The 26,015-nt window shown below is 43.8% G+C and overlaps 1 protein-coding gene across 1 annotated transcript in view; it reads left to right on the top strand.

Annotated features, from left to right (window-relative positions):
• Positions 1 to 26,015, top strand: part of LOC122559893 (piezo-type mechanosensitive ion channel component 2-like) — a 222,866-nt gene that overhangs the window by 39,406 nt on the left and 157,445 nt on the right. Inside the window, exons 9-16 of the mRNA XM_087994623.1 lie at positions 4,855 to 4,968; positions 6,162 to 6,362; positions 7,887 to 8,091; positions 8,999 to 9,097; positions 11,022 to 11,187; positions 13,141 to 13,384; positions 21,037 to 21,133; positions 22,841 to 23,009. Coding sequence (XP_087850749.1) covers positions 4,855 to 4,968; positions 6,162 to 6,362; positions 7,887 to 8,091; positions 8,999 to 9,097; positions 11,022 to 11,187; positions 13,141 to 13,384; positions 21,037 to 21,133; positions 22,841 to 23,009 — 1,295 coding nt within the window. The remainder of the gene's footprint in view (positions 1 to 4,854; positions 4,969 to 6,161; positions 6,363 to 7,886; positions 8,092 to 8,998; positions 9,098 to 11,021; positions 11,188 to 13,140; positions 13,385 to 21,036; positions 21,134 to 22,840; positions 23,010 to 26,015) is intronic.

The raw sequence follows: 26,015 nt of genomic DNA, 5'->3' as shown, positions 1-26,015 counted from the left end.
CCCGCAAGTGGCAGGCGTAGAGTTTGGATCTGCCCGTGTGCAGAACCAAGGTACGGAATTGCTGTAGATTCGGTGAAGGTACAGGAGCAGTACTTGGACAGGCATAGAACATATTTACTTGCAATCAAGGAATATCTGGCAAAAGTAAATAGTAATGTTGTACCTTTAAACTGTTTCTTTAAAAAAATGCAAAGTTATTATGTGTATAACACAAGTGTATTAGTTGTGTGTTATAAAATTAATATATGCTTCATCCTCCATTATTATTTATGGCATTAGCATGCAAATATTAATGTTTATAAATTGGATCTTGTCATTTTATTGTTTTTCACTGAAGCATTGACCTATTGAGTAACTAATTTCCAGCTGTCAATTTTCTTCTCCTTATCCCTTGTTAGATTATAAGACGTTTATTGAAACAGCAAAATTCCATAAGAATCTTGCTGTTTTCTTGCTATGATTTCAGCAAGTGGCTGACTGACTTTGTCTGGAAAATGACGTAGATCTCCAACAAACAATGTATAGAATTAAGCATATGTCGAGGTATTAGAGGATACCGGCCTTCAATTCTGCTTTCAGGCTCTATCCTTGACCCCAAAACTTTTGGGCACGTTAATGGTAATGGACACATTGGGTTATTTTGACATTGAGAAATTAGTGAAATCGTAAGTAATACAAATTTGCATCATGATTTTCTAAAAGCTCGTGATACTGATGGGAATTCCATGAGTAGGTGTTTGGATTCTTCAACCTGCTGTACCATTCAATACATTCATGGCTGATTCCATTACTCCATGTTCCTGCCTATCCTGAATCTTTCAACCCTTGTGAAGAATTTATCTAACTCTGTCTTAAAAAGATTCGAGACTCTATTCCTCAAAACATAGTGTTCCAAAGACACATGACATTTGGTGAGAAAATAATTCTCCTTATCTTTGTATTAAATGGGTAAATGGACCATAATTCTGGATTCTCCCACAAGAGGAAATATCTTTTCCCTATCCACTCTGTCAAGACCCCTCGGGATCTTCTATACTTCATTCCTCACACACTTCTGACTTAAAAAAAATACAAACCTGGCCTGTCTAATCTCTCCTCATAAGGTAAGCCATCCATTTCAGGTATTACCATAATAATCCATCTCTAAACTACTTTCAATGTCTTTTGTTATGAACCAGGCCAGATCGCCTCCCCCCCCTCCACCAAAGAAGATAGCCTAACTTTCCGAGTTGTTTAAGACAGACGTAAGGTGGATATCTCAGGAGTGATGCAGTGGATCAAACCCCTCTGTTTCAAGTAAAACACAATTTATTTATTGATACACCATCGAAAGAAACACAAGCAAAAAAAACCCAGAATTTAAAGTAATGCCTATATTAAACCCAACCAACATCATATCCATACAATTTACCATCAGCTGTTCTGCAACATCCCCATAAATAAACCCCTTGGCAAAAAATGGTAAATTCAAACACTGGTTTTACAGGAGAGATATTTGCGAGAGAGTCAGCCAGAAACGTCTATTGACTCAAAGAACCTTTCTTTCCAGCAGCTTTCTTTGACTAACAGCTTTGAACAGACTGCTTGCTAAAACCAAACCGGGGGAAAAAAAAGCACTGAGCAGGGAGAACTGGCCACTTCCTTTTTATTGTACAAGTGTTCTACAAAAAGCTTAAAAGCCTTTTCCTGATTGTTGCCTTAGGTAGTATCTAGTAGTTTGCCATTAGCAAAGTCCCTTAACCCAGACAAATTGGAACATCTGCCAGGGAGAACTAGCCATTTGGATACAGGACTGGCTCAAAGGTAGAAGACAGAGGCTGGTAGTGGAGGGTTGTTTCTCAGACTGGAGGCCTGTGACCAGTGGAGTGCCACAAGGATCGGTGCTGGGTCCACTACTTTTCATCATTTATATAAATGATTTGGATGTGAACGTAGGAGGTATAGTAATAAGTTTGCAGATAACACCAAGATTGGAGGTGTAGTGGACAGCGAACAAGGTTGCAATGGGATCTTGATCAGATGGGCAAATGGGCTGAGGAGTGGTTGAAGGAGTTTAATTCAGATAAATGCGAGGTGCTGCCTTTTGGAAAAGCAAATCTTAGCAAGACTTATACACTTAATGGTAAGGTCCTAGGGAGTGTTGCTGAACAAAGAGACCTTGGAGTGTAGGTTCATAGCTCCTTGTAAGTAGAGTTGCAGGTAGATAGGATAGTGAAGGAGGCATTTGGTATGCTTTCCTTTATTGGTCAGAATATTGAGTATAGGAATTGGGAGGTCATGTTGTGGCTGCACTGGACATTGGTTAGACTGCTGTTGGAATATTGCATGCAATTCTGGTCTCCTTCCTTTCGGAAGGACGTTGTGAAACTTGAAAGGGTTCAGAAAAGATTTACAAGGATGTTGCCAGGGTTGGAGGATTTGAGCTATAGGGACAGGTTGAACAGGCTGGGGTTGTTTTCCCTGGGACGTCGGGGGCTGAAGGGTGACCTTATAGAGGTTTATAAAATCACGAGGAGCATGGATAGGACAAATAGACAAAGTCTTTTCCCTGGGGTGGGGGAGTCCAGAACTAGAGGGCATAGGTTCAGGGTGAGAGGGGAAAGATATAAAAGGGACCTGACGGGCAACTTTTTCACGCAGAGGGTGGAACATGTATGGAATGAGCTGCCAGAGGAAGTGGTGGAGGCTGGTACAATTACAACATGTAAAAAGAATTTGGATGGGTATATGAATAGGAAGGGTTAAGAGGGAGATGAGCCAAGTGCTTGCAAATGGGACTAAATTAGGTTGGGATATCTGGTTGGCAAGGATGGGTTGGATTGAAGGGTCTGTTTTGTGTTGTACATCTCTATGACTCTAATTAGGACCTTTAAGCCTACTCCATCACTCAATATGATTATGGCTGATCCAGTTGTGGTCTCAGATTCACTTTCCTGCCTGCCCTAAATAATGCTGATCTCTCTTGTCAATTCATAATCTATCTCCTCAGCCTTGAATAAGTTCAATGACCCAGCCTGCACTGTTATCTGGGGAAGAGAGTGCTACCACATGATTCTGTGGCAATGCTAAAATAGCCTTGTTCTTTCCATCCAAATAGATTGAAAGTTCATGAGGAGGTTGTAGTAATATGCTGAAAGGAGCTAATCAGACGGCTAATCCATTTGATCAAAATTAACACAAGGGGACACAAATACATATGATGTAAATCTATTAACTAAATTAACTTGATATATATATATATATATATATAGACATATGCAAACGAATGAGTGAATATATTAACTTAAACAACTTAATAGACACATATATACAAACAAGTAAGTTTCATACTGCCTTCTATCCATCAAGGACCTTGGCAGCGGTGGTATTTAGAGCTCTATCTCATTTTCCAATATCTCCGGTCTTGCAAACCCCAGCCGGATGGTGAACGATACGATGAGTGGGGCAAACGCCCTGATATTGGTACTATTCTGAATCTGAGGTTAGGTGCTGAATCTCCATTTAGTATTTTCCGAAGCTTCAGAATAGGCTGAGAAACAAATCCAGGTGGCCTCATGTAACTGCAGAACAGGACATTTCCTCACAGACAGTTCAATATGTCACATGGTTACCTCCCAATCGAAATAGGCTGGCTTTTGCATTAGGCCTGTTTTTCATGGATAGGATCATAAAATCCCTAGTGTGGGAACAGACCATTTGGACCATGCTGAACTTCCGAAGATCATCCCACCCAGTCCAACCTCTACCCTATCCCAGAAAATCTGCATTTCCTGTGGCTAATTAACCTAGCCTGCACATCCCTGGACACTATGGGCAATTGAGCATGGCCAGTCCACCTAACCCGCACATCTTTGGATTGTAGGAGGAAACTGGAGCACCCAGAGGAAACCCACGCAGACACAGGAAGAATGTGCAAACACCATACAGACAGTCGCCCGAGGTGGGAATCAAACCGAGATCCCTGATACTGTGGGGGCAGCAGTGCTAACCACTGAGCCACCGTGCTGCCACTTTTCCACTTTATTTCAATTGCTGATTGCCATGAGCAATTAACCTTAAAGCTCTGGTTTGAAGATATCATGTTTAGGCCCAACATGTCAGGGGTAAACTGGTGATCGACAGCTCAGTCACTGATGAGGGGAGCTGGGAAGGGTCAGAGGTCAGGTCTTGGCTTCAGTTGAAAAAGGAGTTGATCTAAGGGAATGTTTAGTTTGGAAAATTCAAGGTTAGACCCAGTTGGTTCAGTGAATATTTGTAAAATGAAACTTGACTAGTTTTAAGTGCTGAAATGGCAACATTTGTTATTTTTGATATCACGTGAAGCAGTTACCATCAAATTGGATTGAACTGATTCCTGGATTCTGTCTCGTATGCACGTGAAATGAACCAGCTCTTGTTTTGAAAATGGCTTTTAGTCTACCAGCGTATACAGGGTGATGAAAGAAATGCACAAGGATAGTTGGAAGGTTACAGCATCCCGTATGTGTGATGAGGATTTCACTATCCCAGTGCACCCACATGGGGACAGGAGGGGGGTAAGGGAAAAGGGGTTGGCACCCACATCTGAAAAACTGGGAAGAGAATCTGTTGCTGGACATGTGGCTGTGTTGAAGTAGATAGAAGTGTATCCAAAGTTTTGCATCTCTCCTTTTTGCATCTAACTGCACCCCGCTCTTGTTCACTCCCTTGCATCTCGTTCCACCTTTCCTCCCTCCGATCTCAGACCACCTCTTGTTTTCTCCCATCTCTTATATAATGGATTGATGTTTTCAGTTTCTACATCTTTCATACTGGCAGACTGTTATCTTTCTGATCATTTTTTAATATTTATATTGGACTCTATTCTGCTCTTAGAATGGAAGTCAAGAGCTGCTGTCCACATCTGCTCTATACGCTGGTCCTATAGACCCCACGTATTGGTATGGAGCACTGAAGAAATGTGAAGATGATGTCTTGCCCTGTCTGAAGGTAAATACCTTATCAGTTTTAAGTTAAAAATCATACAACACCAGGCTATAGTCCAACAGCTTTCGGAGTGCTGAAACCTGACGAAGGCGCTAGTGCTTCCAATCAAACCTGTTGGACTATAACCTGGTGTTGTGTGATTTTTAGCTTTGTCCACCCCAGTCCAATACCGACACCTCCACATCATGATTATCAGTTTTAGAAAGCACAGAATATATCTTAGAGAAGGATTCTACCATTGCATATAGTGAATTGGAATCAGCATATTCCCACGGAAAATATTCAATATCCTCAATTTTTAGGTTGCTCAGTGAAAATGCTGATAAGAATTCCTAAGATGACTGCCAATTACCGTCTTGGCTTCAGACTGAATACTTAAGGATTGCCTTCTCAGTCTCTGTAGACAATGGAGTGTGAGGAATGTCGAGAATGAACCATTGTCCAATTCAAAGAACAATTGTGAAATCGCCAAATGGGATGATCTGGGAGCAGTTTAGAAGCCCCTTGAAATCTCTGCCCCAAACCCACAGAACATCAACAGAATGAGATGAGTAAAATCTATACTTTATAGACGAGAAATGGTGTGTGACTTAACAGGATTGAGAATCAATGCTAGTAGAAATGGAATCATTAATAAAGGTGAAGGGTGTTTTTTTCAGGTTTGCTGCATTGAAACCATGTCCAGTACGTAAAAGCAACATTCGATAAAGGCTTCACTCTTTAAGATGTCACAATATGTCTTCAACTGAACAAGCACTTTTAAAGTGTTATAATATAGATAAAATGGTATCCAGTATCCTTAAAAGGTATCCAAAAACTTTCAATAAAAATATCTATTAAAAAAAAGGTATCCAAAATAATAACAGAAAACAAAGACTCTGATTAATACAGTGTTTTTCACAATTGTCAGATTTCACAAAGCACTTCACAGGCAATAATTACTTTTTAAACTTCTCCTTGTACTGCACCTGCACTGTGTTTACACATTCATTCAACTTGTCTAAATTAGCCTGAACCCTCCTTACATCTCCTCAAAACTCACAACGCCACAAAGTTGACCCCATGCATTTCATATAAAAATGTTGTCTCAAATCTCAATGCATGAATTATATGGACTGTCCTGATGTACAGTTGGACAGCAACCAATCATTTATCTGGAAGCTTTAATGAACCACATTGTGTCTCATTCTGTTTAGAACCATTTGATCATCTTGGGTTTACTGGTGTTTGAAATGACTGTTTATCGCCATCAACAATACTACAGGCTCCACAATGGGCTCAAGACTCCTTTAACAGGAACCCTACTTGACAATATTACACGGCTCCATTTGGATGACGGGCTGCTGAACTGCATCAAATATTTCACAAACTACTTCTTTTACAAGTTTGGGCTGGAGGTATGGTTGACCTGTGCCAGATTTTCATTCTCTTAATGATTCATTTCTTTTGGTTTGGCAAGTTCAGAGCACTTAGATATACAGTATTCCATTTGTGAGCATCAGATATTGATTATTTGACACAGAGCTTAAAAAAAGTGATGCAATAATTTTGTCATTGGACTAATGTTCTGGAGAGTGTGATTAGTGGTTCACTAATGCCCTTTAGGGAAGGAAACCTGGCGTCCTTGCCTGATCAAGCCTGTACGTGACTCCAGACCCACAATAATGTGGTTAACTTTAAACTGATCTCTGAAATAGCCTTGTGAGCCAGCCTACAGTGTCAAAGCTACTCAGAATGTTTATACAGGAGTGCCATCAACTTCTTCCAGTAATTAGCAATGGGTAGTAAGTGTCAGTCTTGTCAGTAATACATTAGTGATCTCCTGTGGACAAGTTGCAGAATCAGAAGTGAATGACAGTCAGGTACCTGTTGGAAAGTACAATCAGCCCCTATCCTGTCCCTCAATGTCTGTATACACAATCTGTGAGAGGTCGAGGGGAATTCCGTCAGTGATCCAACCTGCAGTTGGCCAGCATTACAGCAGAGGGTGAAGGAAACGTCCAGCTGTAACAGTAACATTGCCTCACTGTCTTAACCAGGATTTCCCTTCTACCTTGGCTTACCTTTCTACTCTGCTGACCTCATGAAATTGGAGGTGCACTCGCCTTAGTCAAGTGTGGGAGAGAAAAAACACTTTGGTTTAACATCTTGAACAAGATGTTATTTGTCCCATTTCAGCAGCAAGCTACAAGATATACAATATGATATATTATTACAGAAACTGAGGAAGACCTCAACATCCTTCCAGATCTAAAGCTGCCTCCTGTCCAGATCCAAGGACCATTTTCATAATGGGTTGTGTTAGTGTACTCCTCAGCTTTAACCCTTTCAGACACTTACATCATGTTATCAATATAAAGGAGTGGTGACAAGCAGAGTTTAGGAGAGTCTGTTGACTTTTGGTTCCTTGGCCACTGAATACTGATTTGTTCATTTAGTGAAATTCATCTGTGTAATCTGAGCATGTGTGGTGTTTCCAGCTGATAAGTGTATGAAATGAAACAGTCACCGCAGCCACGTCTCTGGCTAAACAGCAGTATTTATTGGACAGCACTGTTTAATGGGATAGGTGCAGAAGTTTAGATTAGTTGGTGCTTATTGGGATGACGCAGCCTATGCTACAGGCAAGCATTGCACAGAAAGATTAAGAATGTTTATTACAGTGGAGTGCACACAAAACAGCAGTGGCTAAATAGGCTGGAAAACCTGGAGAAATTGGAGTGGATTTGTGGTGAGTGGGAATGTGGTCAGTGAGATTATGGGGAACGTAGGTGATTTTCTTTTTGGTGTGTTTCTAGGGAGCAGACACTCATGAGAATAACAACGCAAGGCATTACGGGTCACTGTAAAGCATCATGCCAGTGTGAAGATTGGTGTGCCAGTGGCATCTGAACATTGACTGTTTGTTGTTTATTCCTCAGCTCTGCTTCATGGCAGCCATACACCTCATTGGGCAGCGCATGGACTTGTACTCTGCGATCCACGCCTTGTGGCTAATTGTGGTTCTTTGCAGACGCCGGAGAAAGGCCATTGCTGAGATATGGCCCAAATACTGCTGCTTCGTTGCCTGTATCATTCCCTTCCAGTACCTGCTGTGCATCGGGATACCTCCCTCTCTCTGCAAAGGTACATTCTCAAAAAACTGGAGTGTCTTTCAACTTGGAGTAAAGGGGGTAAGGGAGAGTGTGAGGGGAGAGTGAGGGGGGGGGGGGGGGGGGGAGAGTGTGAGGGGAGACTGGAGCTGGTGATAACTACACTTTTTTGGGAAGACCACTGGTGCGTAACTGAGGTCAGCTTATGTGTTATTCCCAGCGCACATTGTGAAAGTACTGAGACAGGACAGAGTACTCCAGGCTGACATTGTGACATCAGTACCTGATGTTCAATGCAGAGAGGCTGGAGGGATGGCAGCAAATATTTTAGGACTCGGAGTTAATAGAACACATGTTGGTGGGAAGAGCAGATTGCTTCTCACCACTCTGTTATATTGATGACATGGTGCAAGTGTCTGGAGATTGAGCTTTGATTTCCTGGTGACCCCAGACTGATCCTTGAGGGTTGGCAACCCCATGTGTTCCCAATGTTATTGAATGTGGACGCCTGATTGCAGAATGCCCCTGGAGTGCACTGCACCTCCCCCCCCCCCCCCCCCCACCAACCCCCTTCCCCAAAGTACAGCTTGACTGCCTGGGTAATGTACAATGTACATGAAAAGCATTCATAGTAAGCATTTGTTCTTCCCACCAACATATGTTCTATTAACTCCGTGTCCTAAAATATTTGCTGCCATCCCGTCAGCCTCTCTGCATTGAACATCACAATTTCAGCCTGGAGTACTCCGTCCTGTTGCAGCGTTTTCACAACATGTGCTGGGAATAACGCTTAACACTTACATAAGCTGACCTCAGTAACGCTCCTGTGGCCTTCCCAACAAAGTGTAGTTATCACTGGCTCCAGTCTCTCAGTAATCAAAGCTTTGCACTTTTATAAACTATCTAAGATTAACATCTCTCCTCTGTGATATCCTTTACAGATTATCCCTGGAGGTCCACTCTTGGATTGAGCTCCAATCTCATTAAGTGGCTCTATCTGCCAGACTTCATAAAAAGACCCAATTCAATTTTCCTAATGTGTAAGTGATCAATTACCCTGGCAGGTTATTCCTTCATTTTGGCTCAAGTGAGTTTGGTATTTGTCATTCTGACATGATAAGGAATTCATATTTCTCCGCCTCAAATCCCAAAATAAGTTCAGAAATGAATTTAGTAAGGTTCTAGTCTCATCATGACAATTCATATCTGAGCTTCTATTCAAACTCAGAATATTTTTGGGAAAAAGTCTCGAATGTAATTGTGCTTTGGTTTTAAATTGCAGGTGGGTTTAAATTCATATTCGGAGTTATTTGGATTCTAGTTGAGATTCACACTTCATTTTTAGTTGCAACTTCATCTGCATTCAGATTAAAATTTGGGGTTCAGTACCACTGGGATTTGGGTTTGAGTTTTGATTGGTTATGGTTCAAAATGAATTGAATTTGAGCTCAGAGTCAGGCTGGGTGGGGGGGGGTCGGGGGTCAGGCTGGAGGGCAGGGGTCAGATTGGAGGCTGGGGTCAGCATGTGGTTCAGGGTCAGGATATGTAGATTGGGCATGCCTGTTTATTAACCGATCATTTAGTTCCTCTGGCAAATCAATATTACAATAATCACGACGTATTGTCAATCATGAGCCTATAAAAGTTACTGAAGTCTCACCTTGTTACATGAAAAATAGTTTGCCTACTTGAAAAATAGTGAATGTTGAATATTTTAAGGGTCAGTGCAATGAATTTGACATGGGGTCTTGCATGAGGCTGGGGTTGTAAAAATGAGGAAATCAGAGACTCCCTCAAGACTTTCTGATCAGTTTAAAGGGGATCCAGTCCACTGTTATGACTCTATAACTCTATAATACTGTTTTTGTCAAAACCCAGAGCAGTGTTTCTCATATTCCATACTTCAGGAACTCTCATAGTATGGTACAGAAGTGTCAGCCCTGGCTCAGCCACTCGCACTGTGGGATGCAGTGAAGTGTGAGTTCAAGTCCCACTCCAGAAAAAGAGAGCACAAAATCTAAACGAGTACAGTGCTGAGGGCGTGCTGCACTGTCAGGGGTGCCAGAATCTCACAGATAAGATGTTAAGCCAAAGCCATGTCTGTCCTCTCAGGATGTAAAAGATTGTAAGGCACTATCTTGAGAAGAGTAATAAATCAATATTTATGCTGGCACATCAGCATCACTAAAAACATGTTATTTGATTACTGTTTGTGGGAGTTTGCAGTAAAAATATTAACTGCTGTGTTTCTGACATACCTAATGATTGCAGTTATCCCTCATTTTGCATTCTCAATGCTTTTTTTCCTTAAGAAATTGTTTGCAAAATGAAAATCATTTCCCATCAAAAAGCAGGTGAGTAATGTTTGTGACAAGTAATTTTTACAGTAGAAGCCTAGTGGCTGCCTTGAGCCTAATTGGCCCAAGAATCCTCTACTTACTACTCTGATTAACTTCATATGAATCTCTCACTCCCCTCTCCCAGTCCCACTTGCTGCTTCTGTGTTTCAACCTCTCTCCCACAGCAAGTGCTGGCAAGCAGGGTCGGTCAGGAAGGCAATGAGCGGAAAGCAGCAAGAGGCTCCATATCTAGAGGGAGTGAGGGGATTAAATGCGAGGAAGTGGGCTGAAGGGAGAGGGAAGCATTTGGCAGAGATAGTGAATGAAGTTCAATGCGTTCAATAAAAAACAGATGAGCATAACTCAATTGCAACATGGTTCTTGGTGCATCCACAGTAACTGAGCTAAAACAAGCTCACACTTTAAACAGGGGACACTTGTAAAGCTCTCTGCTATGTCCTGAGTTCATGATAGGTGCTATGTAAATGCATGTTTTCTTAACTTTAAATATCTGACTAAGCTCAGTCCCTTCCTGTGTAATTATTACTCGGAGATGAGTAGACTGATAGCACTGTTTCTTTGAAAAGTATATCTATGAGGTGTTCTTTCTGCTCGACCCTGTTAGATGACTTCATGCTGCTGTTATACATATCGATGCAGTGGCAAGTGTTTGAAGATGAGAACACAGCAGCAATACGGATGATTGCGGGGGACAATGTTGAAATCAGCCGTTCCCTAGATACAGCCACAGTTTATCAGTATATTCCTGTCGCCAACTTCTTACACTGCAGGTAAACTGTTCCATCACAATCTTTGAAGCTTCTTTTAGTTAGTCAGGTGAGTGAGAGAATCAGAAAAACCAAAAAGCAAATGATTTCCCAATAGTTTCAAAATATTGACTTGTAAAGTTGAGACAAAAGAAAAAATTACATTCACTGAACTGCCTTACATGGATCCAGCAGCACATAGGGTGGAAAGAGCTACACAATAATATTGTCAGGGGTCAGATCTCAACTCAGACTGAGTACAGCTCAGGGTCAGATTTCAGCTCAGACTGAGTACAGTTCAGGGTCAGATTTCAGCTCAGACTGAGTACAGTTCAGGGTCAGATTTCAGCTCAGACTGAGTACAGTTCAGGGTCAGCTCGCAGCTCAGACTGAGTACAGTTCAGGGTCAGCTCGCAGCTCAGACTGAGTACAGTTCAGGGTCAGATTTCAGCTCAGACTGTGTACAGTATAGAGCCAGACTCTGCTCCCCCTCCCAAACAGACACTGAATAGGGTCAGACACCATCTCTGACTGGACACTGAACAAAGTCAGACATATCCACTGCCCAGATTCAGCAACGTATGGAAGCGGCACGGTGGCACGGTGGTTAGCACTGCTGCCTCACAGCGCCAGAGACCTGGGTTCAATTCCCGCCTCAGGTGACTGACTGTGTGGAGTTTGCACGTTCTCCCCGTGTCTGCGTGGGTTTCCTCCGGGTGCTCCGGTTTCCTCCCACAGTCCAAAGATGTGCAGGTCAGGTGAATTGGCCATACTAAATTGCCCGTAGTGTTAGGTAAGGGGTAAATGTAGGGGTATGGGTGGGTTGCGCTTCGGCAGGTTGGTGTAGACTTGTTGGGCCGAAGGGCCTGTTTCCACACTGTAATGTAATGTAATCTAATCATTCTCCTAATTTATTTTGGAACTGTCCACAGACTCTGAGAATTAAGCTCTCTCCAAATATCCCATCCATGAATAAACTTCTGTGTATTGTGCAGTGAGTAATATTTAATTGGTAGCAGTTATAGAGATGTACAGCATGGAAACCGGCCCTTCGGTCCACCTTTGTCCATGCTAACCAGATATCTTAATCTAATCTAGTCCCATTTGCTAGCACTTGGCCCATATCCCTCTAAACCCTTCCTATTCATATATCCATCTAGATGCCTTTTAAATGCTGTAATTGTACCAGCCTCCACCACTTTCTCTGGCAGCTCATTCCATACACCATTTATATGAAAACATTGCCCCTTAGGTCCCTTTCATATTCTTTTCCTTTTCATCACAAATCTATGCCCTCTGGTTCTGGACTTCCTCACCCAGGGAAAAGACCTTGTCTATTTATACTCAAAGTAAGGTTATACGTTAAAAACTATGCACTTATCTGTTCCTGTGCTGTGAGATCTCCCACACAGGTTTCTCCAAGATCAGTTGTGAATTTCGCTGTTTGTTAAGTTTCCCTAGATGCCCTCTGATGTCCAAAGATACATGAATTCAAACAGCAAAGGCAGATTCACTGCTGTGTTAGTTAGCAGGGTAGGTTTCTTTCTCTCTGTCCTTCACTGACACTGTCCTTCTCCCTTTTAAAGTGCTGGTGTTTTGACTTTTTTTCTCCAAAGTTCCAAAACAATGCAACAGCATAAAAAGCAGTAATTACTGCTCCTGGAATTTGAGGAAATCACCTCCAACACCTAAAACACCTCAAATAATGAGCAGCCATTACAGCCACAATGTTTTCCCGTGAGTACAGGAAACAACCTTGGGTACCATTGAGGGAGTCTGCCAGGCACTCTGCAATATTAATGCAGCTTGTGAGACCATCTCCATCTCTCTGCAGATTTTCACAGGGTGTGTAAAACCAATCCAGAACATTAGTTGTGGGTTTGAATTCGGAAAAGAATACTAGGAAAAAATATGGGAGGACTGTTGTGTCTGTTTACTTCTGGTGAGTTTTGTAACATGCCGGTTTTATTTTTCTAGATCATACTTGGACATGTTGAAGGTGGTTGTGTTCAGCTACTTGTTCTGGTTTGTGCTGTGTCTAATCTTCATCACTGGGACAAGCAGGATCAACATCTTCTGTATGGGTTACCTGGTGGCCTGTTTCTACTTCATGTTCTTCGGAGGACAGCTGCTCCTAAAACCAGTCAAGGTTATCCTCAGGCGCTGGGACTACCTGATAGGCTACACTATCCTGGTGATTGTGACAAAGAATGTATTTGCAGTACGTACCTTCACTCTTCCTGATCTTACACACTGGTATACTCCATCCCTGACTAAGAGACTTTGTCTACGCTCAGATGGCAACTTACCTCTCTTGTGTGACACTAGCTAACCATGAACATTTAATTCTCAGAATGCCCATTCCTAAATGCTCTTTTGTGAAGGTAGTGGTGAGCTACTGCCTTGAACTGTGATCCATATGCTGTAGATAGAGCCACAATGCTGTAAAGGAGGGAGTTCTAAGACTTTGCTGAAAATGTGTTGCTGGAAAAGCGCAGCAGGTCAGGCAGCATCCAAAGAGCAGGAGAATCGACGTTTCGGGCATTAGCCCTTCTTCAGGAATGAAGAAAGTGTGTCCAGCAGGCTAAGATAAAAGGTAGGGAGGAGGGACTTGGAGGAGGAGCGTTGGAAATGCGATAGGTGGAAGGAGGTCAAGGTGAGGGTGATAAGGTGAGGGTGATAGGCCGGAGAGAGGGTGGGGGCGGAGAGGTCAGGAAGAAGATTGCAGGTTAGGAAGGTGGTGCTGAGTTCGAGCGTTGGGACTGAGACAAGGTGGGGGAGGGGAAATGAGGAAACTGGAGAAATCTGAGTTCATCCCACATGGTTGGAGGGTTCCTAGGTGGAAGATGAGGCGCTCTTCCTCCAGCCATCGTGTTGCTATGGTCTGGCGATGGAGGAGTCCAAGGACCTGCATGTCCTTGGTGGAGTGGGAGGGGGAGTTGAAGTGTTGAGCCACGGGGTGGTTGGGTTGGTTGGTCCGGGTGTCCCAGAGGTGTTCTCTGAAACATTCCGCAAGTAGGCGGCCTGTCTCCTCAATATAGAGGAGGCCACATCGGGTGCAGCAGATGCAGTAAATGATGTGTTTGGAGGTGCAGGTGAATTTGTGGCTGATATGGAAGTATCCCTTGGGGCCTTGGAGGGAAGTAAGGGGGAGGTGTGGGTGCAAGTTTTGCATTTCTTGCGGTTGCAGGGGAAGGTGCCGGGAGTGGAGGTTGGGTTGGTGGAGGGTGTGGACCTGACGAGGGAGTCATGAAGGGAGTGGTCTTTTCGGAACGCTGATAGGGGAGGGGAGGGAAATATATCCCTGGTGGTGGGGTCCGTTTGGAGGTGGCGGAAATGACGACGGATGATACGATGTATATGGAGGTTGGTGGGGTGGTAGGTGAGGACCAGTGGGATTCTGTCCTGGTGATGATTGGAGGGGCGGGGCTCAAGGGCGGAGGAGCGGGAAGTGGAGGAGATGCGGTGGAGGGCATCGTCGATCACGTTGGGGGGGAAATTGCGGTCTTTGAAGAAGGAGGCCATCTGGGTTGTTCGGTATTGGAACTGGTCCTCCTGGGAGCAGATGCGGTGGAGATGAAGGAATTGGGAATATGAGATGGAATTTTTACAGGGGGCAGGGTGGGAGGAGGTGGGGAAGCAGGATTTTTTTCATTTATAATCTCAGTTACTAATCAGCAAAGTTTATTGTCGGTGCCCTTGACTCCTTCCCTCAGGCTATGAGCAAATGTGGGTTCAGTCCTGACAGCCTCAAAAACCAAAAAGCAATCATGATTTGTTTGCTCGTCAATGATGCCAGGCAGACAGTACATGATGCCAACAGTAATCCTGCACCAATTGCCCAGAAACCCATCCCTCCGTTACTGCTGACGTGCTGAGGCACACCTGACCAGCATTCGTCATTGCTTCAGTCAGACTAGTGAGTTTTGAGAAGATGTGTAGCTCAGGTTGAGGTTCTGGATGTTAGTTTGCTCACTGAGCTGGAAGATGCTTTCAGTCATTTCATCACCATACTAGGTAACATCATCAGTGAGCCTCCGGTGAAGCACGGGCGGTATGGCCCGCTTTTTATTTATGTGCTCTTGTTTCCTTGGGTTGGTGATGCTATTCCACAACAGGAAATGACATCATCACAGGAAATGACATCACCAACCCAAGGAAACCTAAACTCATAAATAAAAGGTGGGGCATACCATCAGTGCTTCACCGGAGGCTCCCTGATGATGTTACCGAGTATGGTGGTGAAACGTCCGAAATCGAACCTTCCAGCTCAGCGAGCAAACCTACATCCAGTTCAGACTATCTGGGATAAATAGCCTCTTTCTGGGCTGTATATTATGTAATTAAAAGTATAAAGGAGAAGGCTAGTGGAAACCTTGTACAAATTAATTCTTTCATGGATATCAATATTGTTGGCTATCTTACCTGACCCATCTCTAATGGATAGGGACAACTGTGGAATCTCCTGCAACCAGTAAATATTGTAGAGAGATATCAGAAGGAATCTAACAATAATAAAAACATGATTTGTGAAGAAAGATTGTGGCAAGACAATGAGAATGTCACGTCTGAGTCCAACAATTACAAGTGAGACAGCATTAACTGTCTGCGCTGGGCAAATCACATTCATACAATAGACTGTAGGTATTTTAATCAATCTGTTCATTCATACAATAGACTGTAGGTATTTTAATCAATCTGTTCAGGAATGTCATTGCACACCTCTGGAGCAGCTGGGATTTTAAGCTAGATCTCCTAGCTCAAGGGGGGAACACTAACACTGTACAACACAGGCCAAAAACAGGTAGTATACTTAACCAGGAACAACTGCTAAACCAGTTTTTATTTGATTAAACATGCTTTTAATCAAATGTCTGTTTAAGCATAAAATGTCTGTTTAAGCATAAAAGCATGTTTAATCAAATAAAAATTCAGAAAATGAATACAGAGTATTGAGTACAGGTGTTGGGAGGTCATGTTGCGGTTGTACAGGACATTGGTTAGGCCACTGTTGGAATATTGTGTGCAGTTCTGGTCTCCTTCCTATCGGAAAGATGTTGTGAAACTTGAAAGGGTTCAGAAAAGATTTGCAAGATGTTGCCAGGTTTGGAGGGTTTGAGCGATAGGGAGAGGCTGAACAGGCTGGGGCTGTTTTCCCTGGAGTATCGCAGGCTGAAGAGGTTTACAAAATCATGAGGGACATGGATAGGATAAATAAACAAAGTCTTTCTTTTCCCTGGGTTGGGGGAGTCCAGATCTAGAGGGCATAGGTTTAGGGTGAGAGGGGAAAGATATACAAGGGACCTGAGGGACAACTTTTTCATGCAGAGGGTGGTACGGGTATGGAATGAGCTGCCAGAGGAAGTGATGGAGGCTGGTACAATTGCAACATTTAAAAGGCATTTGGATGAGTATATGAATAGGAAGGGTTTGGAGGGATATGGGCCGGCTGCTGGCAGGTGGGACTAGATTGGGTTGGGATATCTGGTCGGGATGGACGGGTTGGACCGAAGGGTCTGTTTCTCTGTACATTTCTGAGTCTACGACGCTATAACTAGGGGCTCTTGTGGTGTAGTTATAGTGTCCCTAACTCTGGGGTAGGGTTCAAATCCCACATGTTCTAAAGGTATGAAATAACACTTCTGAACAGGTTGATTTTCAAACAAAATCTATACACTTTCCATATAGCTTAATGACTTAGCTCAAATAATGAAAACCTGACTGGCAATATGTGCATAACCATATTTCCAAACATATACAAATGTTTTAAGCGGTTTTGCTGGAGCACTCTGAGAGACTTTAAACTAGTTTGGCTGGGGAACGGGAACCAGAGATACAGATCACAGAGGAGTGTAGTTATTGACCAGGCAGACATTAGACTGTAGAGAGTCCATTAGGAAGGGTACACACTTGATAGGGCAAAGGGAAGGGTTAAAGTGTGTCTGTTTCAATACAAGGAGTGTCAGGAATAAGAGTGATGAACCTAGAGCAGGGATCAGTACTTGGAACTACGATGTTGTGGCCATATCAGAGAGGGATGGATTTCACTGGGGCAGGAATGGTTGCTGGATGTTCCAGAGTTTAGGTCTTTTAAAAGGAACAGGGAGGGGGGGTAAAAGCGGAGGGGGAGTAGCATTGTTAATTAGAGAGTGCATTACAGCTGCAGAAAAGGGGCGGCACGGTGGCACAGTGGTTAGCACTGCTGCCTCATAGCGCCAGAGACCCAGGTTCAATTCCCGCCTCAGGCGACTGTGTGGAGTTTGCACGTTCTCCCCGTGTCTGCGTGGGTTTCCTCCGGGTGCTCCGGTTTCCTCCCACAGTTACAAAGATGTGCAGGTCAGGTGAATTGGCCATGCTAAATTGCCCGTGGTGTTAGGTGAAGGGGTAAATGTAGGGGTATAGGTGGGTTGCGCTTCGGCGGGTCAGTGTGGACTTGTTGGGCCGAAGGGCCTGTTTCCACACTGTAAGTAAACCTTAAAAAAAAAAGGAGATTGTTGACGAGGGTTTGTCCACTGAGTCAGTATGGGTGGGAGTCAGTAACAGGAAAGGAGTTGTCACTTTATTGGGTATTTGTTACAGAGCACCGCCCCCTCCCCCAACCCCAATAACAGCAGAGAGATGGATGAACAGATTAGAGAGCAGATCCTGGAAAGGTGCAGATGTAACAGAGTTGTTGCTATGGGCGACTTCAAATTACCCAATATTGACTGGAACCTCCATAGTGTAGATGCGGGTCTGGATGGAGCCGATTTTGTCAGGTATGTCAGGAAGGATTCCTGACACAATACATCGATAGGCCGATTGGGGAAGGCCATATTGGATTTGGTACTAGGCAACGAGGCAGACCAGGTGTCAGATCGCTCGGTGGGAGAGCATTTTGATGAGTGACCACAACTGTCTCACCTTTACCAAAGCCATGGAGAGGGATAGGAACAGACAGTGTGGGAGGTATTTAATTGGGGGAGGGGAAATTATACTGTTGTTAGACAGGAGCTGTGGAATATAAATTGGGAATAATTGTTCTATGGGAAATGCACAACAGAAATGTGGAGGCTGTTTAAGGAGCACTTGTTGCGAGTGTTGGATGATAACCCTATTCCACTGAGACAGGCAAGGAATGGTAAGGTGAAGGAGCCTTGGATGACAAGAGAAGAGGAGCTTCTCGTCAAGAGGAAGAAGGAAGCTTACTTAAGGTTGTGGAAGCAAGGATCTGGCACAGCTTTAGAAGATTACAGGGCAGCTAGGAAAGAACTCAAAAATGGACTGAGGGGAGCTAGGAAGGGGCGTGAAAAAGCCTTGGTGGGTGAGGAATACGAGAATGATCAGAGAGAGGGTACGGCCGATCAGGGATAGTGGAGGGAACATGTGCCTGGAGTCTGAAGAGGTTGGGGAGGCCCTAAATGAGTTTTTTGCTTCAGTATTCACTCGAGAGAGGGACCTTGTTGATAGTAAGAACACCGTGGACCAGGTTAATAGGCTTCAACAGATTGATATTAAGGAAGTGGATGTGCTGGAAATTCTGGGAAGCATCAAGATGGATACGTTCCCAGGGCTGGACCAGATATATCCAAGGTTACTACGGGAAGCGAGGGATGAGATTGCTGCACCTCTGGCGATGATCTTTGCATCCTCACGCTCCACGGGAGTAGTACGGGATGATTGGAGGGAGGTAATGTTGTTCCTCTGTTCAAGAAAGGGAATAGGGAAATCCCTGGGAATTACAGACCAGTTAGTCTTATTTCTGTGGTAAGCAAGGTACTGGAAAGGATGCTGAGAGATAGGATTTATGACTATTTGGAAAAACATAATTTAATTAAAGATAGTCATCATGGCTTTGTGAGGGGCAGGTCATGCCTCACAAACCTTATTGAGTTCTTTGAAGACATGATGAGACAAGTTGACAAAGGACATGCAATGGATGTGGTGTATATGGATTTCAGTCAGGCATTTGATAAGGTTCCCCATGGTAAGCTCATTCAGAATGTTAGGAGGTATAGGATACGGGGAGATTTGGTTGTCTGGATGCAAACTGGCCGAAAGAAACAGCGAGTGGCAGTGGATGGTAACCATTCCTCCTGGAGGTCGGTGACCAGTGGTGTCCCACAGGGATCTGTTCTTGGGCCTCTGCTCTTTGTACTTTTTATAAATGACTTGGATGAGGAAGTGGAAGGGTGAGTTAGTAAGTTTGCTGATGACACAGAGGTCGGTGGTGTTGTAGATAGTGTCAAGGTCTGTTGCGGGCTACAAGACATTGACAGGATGCAGAGCTGGGCTGAGAAGTGGCAGATGGAATTCAATCTGGATAAATGCAAAGTGATTCATTTTGGAAGGTCCAATTTGAATGCTAAATACAGGGTTAAGGACAGGGTTCTTGACAGTATGGAGGAACAGTGGGATCTTGGGATCCACATGCATAGATCCCTCAAAGTTGCCACCCAAGTTGATAGGGTTGTTAAGAAGGCATATGGTGTTTTGGCTTTCATTAACACGGGGAGTGAGTTTAAGAGCCAGGAGGTTATGCTGCTGCTCTATAAAGCTCTGGTCAGACCACACTTGGAATATTGTGTCCAGTTCTGGTCACCTCATTATAGGAAGGATTAGATTAGATTAGATTAGATTCCCTACAGTGTGGAAACAGGCCCTTCGGCCCAACAAGTACACACCAACCCTCACCTACTCCCTTACTAATGCACCTATCACTATGGGCAATTTAGCATGGCAAATTCACCTGACCTGCTTATCTGTGGACTATGAGAGGAAACTGAAACACCCGGAGGAAACCCACGCAGACACAGGGAGAATGTGCAAACAGTTGCCTGGTGCTGGACTCGAACCTGGGTCCCTAGCACTGCAAGGCAGCAGTGTTAACCACTGAGCCACTGTGCCGCCCCAAGGACGTAGGTGCTTTAGACAGGGTGCAGAGGAGATTTACCAGGATGCTGCCTGGATTGGAGGGCTTGGCTTATGAAGAGAGGTTGAGTGAGCTCGGGCTTTTCACACTGGAGAGAAGGAGGAGAGGTGGCTTGATAGAGGTGCACACGGTAATGGGAGGCATAGAGCGAGTAGATAGCCAGAGACTTTTCCCCAGGGTAGAAATGGCTGTCACAATCATAATTTTAAGGTGACTGGAGGAAGGTTTAGGGGAGATGTCAGAGGTAGGTTCTTTACACAGAGAATGGTGGGTACATGGAATGCACTGCCAGCGGTGGTAGTAGAGTCAGAGACATTAGGGACATTTCAGCGACTGCTGGACAAGCACATGGATGGCAATAAATTGAGGGATGTGTACGTTAGGTTGATCTTAGATTCCGATAAATGCACAGCACAACATCGTGGGCTGAAGGGCCTGTACTGTGCTGTACTGTTCTATGTTCTAACAGTTTTCACTTGACCAACAGTGTACACTTAGCAGTCGAGAATATGCATTGAACCAAGTATGTGCATTTAGCTGAGGATGTGTACTAAACTGAGAGTGTACACTGAAGCAATGGTATCTGATTAGGGTAACTAATCCCTGACTATATGTTGTAAGGCAGTGGTGGATAGCTTCTTCACTGCCACAGGAGTCAAATGGTTATTGGGGGCAGACAGGAAAGTGGAGTTGAAGCAACTATCACTTGGGCTATGATGTTATTAAATGGCACAGTAGATTTCAGGGGCCGAATGGTCTTCTCTGATGTACATTCATATGTTGATTTATGTTCCTGAGTATTGGTTCACACTTTGCTGATTTCTAATACAAGTGAGACAGGAACCTCAATCCGAAAAAGGGAGAGCAGGATTTGAGCTTAACACTGAGAACATGAAATGACAGTTATTGTGACAAATTATTCAGGGTTTATTAATTGCTAATCAGCAATTGCTCTCCGGCAGATTGGCTCCTGTGTCTACTTGAAGAGTTTGCTTGAGAAGAGCTGTTGGGTAGTACAGACATTCGGCATGGCCTGCACGATCAAAGATTACAATCTCCGTAAGTGACGACTGTTTCATCCATTGCTCAGTAATATTAGAAAGAAATAAAGTCCTTGGGTAGGGATCCAGGATGTAAGGGCCACTTCACTGGCTCTGAGTCATCACACTGCTTGTATTGAATAACACAAAAATATCCTGTAAACACATGAGGAATGCAGGTGAGGAATGCACATGAGGAATCTATTCAGCCCCAGCACAAACTCCGTTCCCTCGTCACTGACAATATCCATCCCCTTAGACCCAGCCTGATGCCAAACCAGATTCTTCCCACCTCCAGCATGCTGTTTGACATCGGTTAAGTCTAACCTGTTTAACCCTAACCTTTGCTGACATATAATGAGTACAAAGTTTTGCTCACTCAAACTGCCCTGCTTTTGCTACATTGGTTCTGATTGGGCAAGGTTTTGATTTTAAAATCTCTCTGCATTTTGCAACCCCAACACGGGCTCGCTCATTCCCATCACGCTAATGTCCAAGGTTTATTAGACTGGAGGAAGATCTCCACATACTTCCAGTTCCAGCTTCTTGCTAGTCTTGTTAGACTGTGTGCCAGTTCTCACTACCCTAGTGCCTTCACACATAAAGGCCGGCTGGAAAGACACTGGGAGGCAAGCAGTGCCTATTGAACCTCAGGCTTAATGGTAAGGTCCTGGGAAGTGTTGCCGAACAAAGAGACCTTGGGGTGCTGGTTTATAGTTTCTTGAAGCTGAAAATGTGTTGCTGGAACAGCGCAGCAGGTCAGGCAGCATCCAAGGAACAGGAGAATCGACGTTTCGGGCATAAGCCCTTCTTCAGGAATTCCTGAAGAAGGGCTTATGCCCGAAACGTCGATTCTCCTGCTCCTTGGATGCTGCCTGACCTGCTGTGCTTTTCCAGCAACACATTTTCAGCTCTGATCTCCAGCATCTGCAGCCCTCACTTTCTCCTATAGTTTCTTGAAGGTGAGTCACAGGTAGGCAGGGTAGTGAAGAAGGCGTTTGGTACCCTTGCCTCCGTTGGTCAACGCACTGAGTATAGGAGTTGGGGGGTTATGTTGCGGCTGTACAGGACATTGGTTAGGCCTTTTGGAATACTGCATTCAGTTCTGCTCTCCCTGCTATTGGAAGGATGTTGTGAAACTTGAAAGGATGCAGAAAAGATTTACAAGACTGTTGCTAGGGTTGGAGGGTTTGAGCGGTAGGAAGAGGCTGAATAGACTGGGGTTATTTTCCCTGGAGGGTCGGAGTTTGAAGGATAACTTTAAAGAAGTTCATAAATCTTGAGGGGCGTGGATAGGATGAATAGCCACGATGTTTTCCCCAGGGTAGGGAAGTTCAAGACGAGAGGGCGCAGATTTAAGGTGAGAGAGGAAAGATTTAAAAGGGACCTAAGGGGCAGCTTTTGCACTCAAAGGGTGGTACATGTTTGGAATGAGCTGCCAGAGGAAATGAGGAGGCTGGTACAGTTACAACATTTAAAAGGCATCTGGATGGGTGCATGAATAGGAAGGGATTAGAGGGATATGAGCCAAAAGCTGGCAAATGAATCTACATTAATTTAAGATATCTGGTCAACATGGATGACTTGGACCGAAGGCTCTGTTTCTGTGTTGTATATCTCTGTAATACTCATGTGAGCAGAAGGTTTCTGACTGGCTGGCTGCCTTTCTCTGGTTACGCATTGATTTCTAATGGAAGTTTACTATATTTTTGGTCTGTGTTTTCAGCAAATAAAGATGACTTGCTTGAAAGCTGTGAGGTTCCAAATAAGCAGGCAGGCATTATTTGGGACAGTACCTGCTTCCTCTTCCTGCTAGCCCAGAGGAGGGTCTTCCTGAGTTACTACTTCCTACATGTTGTGGCAGACCTAAAGGCTTCCAAACTGCTGGCAGCAAGGTAAGAATGAATTCCTGGAACCCATCGTATGTTATTGTGGACTGTGGCTAAAGCACTTCACCAGAGGCTCCTTCTTCAATGCTCACATCAATGAGATCCCACTTTCCTCAGCTGACAAGTACCGCAACTGGTGGACTTAGTCTCCATTTTGCTGTAAAACTACATCTCCCTATTTCAATTCCTTGTTGAAGCTGAATAAGTTGCTCTTACCTGGAATGATAATCGGGATCCCTGGTTTTCTCAGCATTGAAGTCCAGCCTTTATTAGATATTCCATGTGTGGGGCCACTAAATAATGTCATGGGATCTTAAATATCGATCCAAACAGTTAGCCAATATTTAAATCAGAAGCTGTTATCCCCAACAGTGTAGCACTCACTCAACAATGCTTTGAAATATCACATTATATTACATGACCCAATCCTGGATTCACTTTAAATCCACAGCCTTTTGAATCAGGCAAAGACTAACTAATGGAACTTAATTAGATATTATACTAATGGATTTTTCAGATTCCTCAACACTATAGTTACTGTGGGCATCACTACGCAAAGATCATGTTCCCTCAGGAATAACAATGGGGTGGTGCAGTGGCTCAGTGGTTAGCACTGCTACCTCCCAATGCCAGGGACCAAGTTCAATTCCACCCTCGAGCAATGGCCTGTGTGGAGTTTGCGCATTCTCCCAGTGTCTGCATGGGTTTCCCCCAAGTGCTCCAGTTTCCTCCCACAGTCCAAAGCTGTGCAGGTTAGATGGACTGGCCATGCTAAAATTGCCTGTAGTGTCTAGGGATGTGTGCATTGGCTGTGGTGTATGCGAGGATAGGAGGATTGGTCTAGGTGGGATGCTCTTCAGAGGGTCTGTGTGGATTTGATGGGCCAGATGGCCTACTCCCACACTGTAGGAATTCTGTGATTCTCAATGATTATAAAAACAATCTAAATTTCAAAACAAAAGACAGAAATGAATAGGCAACTATATAAATGTGAAGCTCAGTGATTGTTGTGTGTTGCACTGAGTAAGACTAACTGCATGTAGCCATTATTGAACAATGTTCTTTACACTTCCCAGCAGAGAGGGCAGAAGGGAGGGAATGAAATCCCTATATACTGTATAGCAATATATTACACTACCTCCTCATTTTCAAAAGGAACTTTGAATATAAAATATAACAATACCTGTACATAATTCATGGGCAGGTAGTGTCTTAGTGATATTGTCACTGGCCTAGGCCAGTAATTCACAGGCCTAGGCTAATGCTCTGGTGAAATGAGTTTGCATCCCATGATACCAGACTGTCAAATTTGAATTCAGTAAAAGCCAAGATATTTAAAGTTGGCTTAATGATGACCATGTGATCAATGTCAACACACACAAATATACAATTAGTTCACTCATGTCCTTTAGTGAAGGAAATCTGCTGTCCTTACCTGGTCTGGCCTATATGTGACTCCAGAGCCGCAGCAATGTGGATGAATCATCAACACCCTCTGGGCAATTAGGGATGAGCAGTTAGGAATTGCTGGCCCAGCTGGCAACACCAACATCCCATTGATGGAAATGAAAAATAATAATTTCCCAGAGTGCAGTATGACAAAACTAATTCTAACAATTCATAGGCTGAGTTGCAGAATTGATTTTTTTTTGTAATTACAACTAAAACCTATGTGGCCAATATTTCCAGAGTAGTTTACATATAAAAAATTAATACATTTACTTAGTACCAGTATGTCTTTAACACAAATATCAGCATTTGGCAAGAATTATTGAAAAGAGCTTATTCCTTTTCCTTCCTCTTAATTAAACTATCCGACTGCTATAGTTTTCTCAGAGCAACAAGAAATACCTGTTTCCACTCTCCAAGGCCAATAGAAGTATTGATAGTCGGTGAAATCGGAAAATGTGTCTCAGAATAAGAAATGATCAAAGCTTTTCACAATCTTTGTATCCAAAGACGAGGGGAAGAATCATATATGGGGTCTGAGGGATGTGAGCTGTGGGTGGGTGTGTGGCATTGTGTTGTGGGGAAAATCACCAACCTCAGAGTCCCAGTCGGGATTCAATGACAAAGTTTATTGTACAAGGAAATACCAGAGCTCTGGGGAGAGAAAGACACCAACAGCACAGAAGTCAGCTGTGAGTCTTCTCTCAGCCCGGAGCACATGTCAAGATACTTTTATACATGTTGTGACATAATAGGTCAGTGATGAGATTATTGTCTCTGTAACATGGTTTGTTTATTGTAAACACTGCAGAATCATTAACGGTTTCAGTCCAGTCATTGTCAGTTCCAGCGCAGCCTTTGTTCATTTCAGCGCGGTCGTTGTCAGTTTCAGCGCAGACACTGTCAGTTTCAATGTCTGCATGGAAGTCCATTGCTGTAGTAATGGGCACTAATCGCTCTTCCTGAGAAGGACGATTACTGCAGCCCTGACTATTATCACTCTGTAGGAGTTAGTATCAAACTGTTAGCATTTCTATCAAAGGTGTTGGCTGGACCCAGACACTTTAGCAGGCAGTAAACATTACTGATGTATATTCTCTCCCCCACCTGCCTTAAACTAATCAACTACATTATGGGTGCATTGTGCTGGCATTCTGGTGGCCCTAGGCTGTGTCTGTATCTGCTCTGCTGTCTCTCTCTCCATATTGAGGTCCGGCCACCATCTTGTGTGTCAAATGGCCAACTTATGGCTCAGTGGCCATCTTGTGTGTCCGTGTGCCTAGAGTCACCCTGCCCCATGCCATCTCCCACTTCAGCACAATCAGACAACAGAACCAACAAGGCCTTGATATCGAGATCATCTCATCTCACTCCATCTTTTATGCTTTCCACAAGTGGCATGGTAAGATTCTCACTGGGCAAGATGTCAAGTAATGCTCACTGTTCAATGACTTGTTAATGCCACAACTCCCCTCATTAATATTCAGACTGCCATCTTCCCGAACTCACGAAATAAGCTCAACGTGGGGAAATCGCACTAGGAACCTGGAGCATGTATCTTAT

Source organism: Chiloscyllium plagiosum, unplaced genomic scaffold, assembly GCF_037043375.1.
Source record: "Chiloscyllium plagiosum isolate Xiang-an unplaced genomic scaffold, Cpla_swu_hap1 HiC_scaffold_15, whole genome shotgun sequence".
NCBI classification, from domain to species: Eukaryota; Metazoa; Chordata; class Chondrichthyes; order Orectolobiformes; family Hemiscylliidae; genus Chiloscyllium; species Chiloscyllium plagiosum.
The sequence above is the reverse complement of the archived record's forward strand: the minus strand, read 5'-3'. Positions and strand labels throughout refer to the sequence as shown.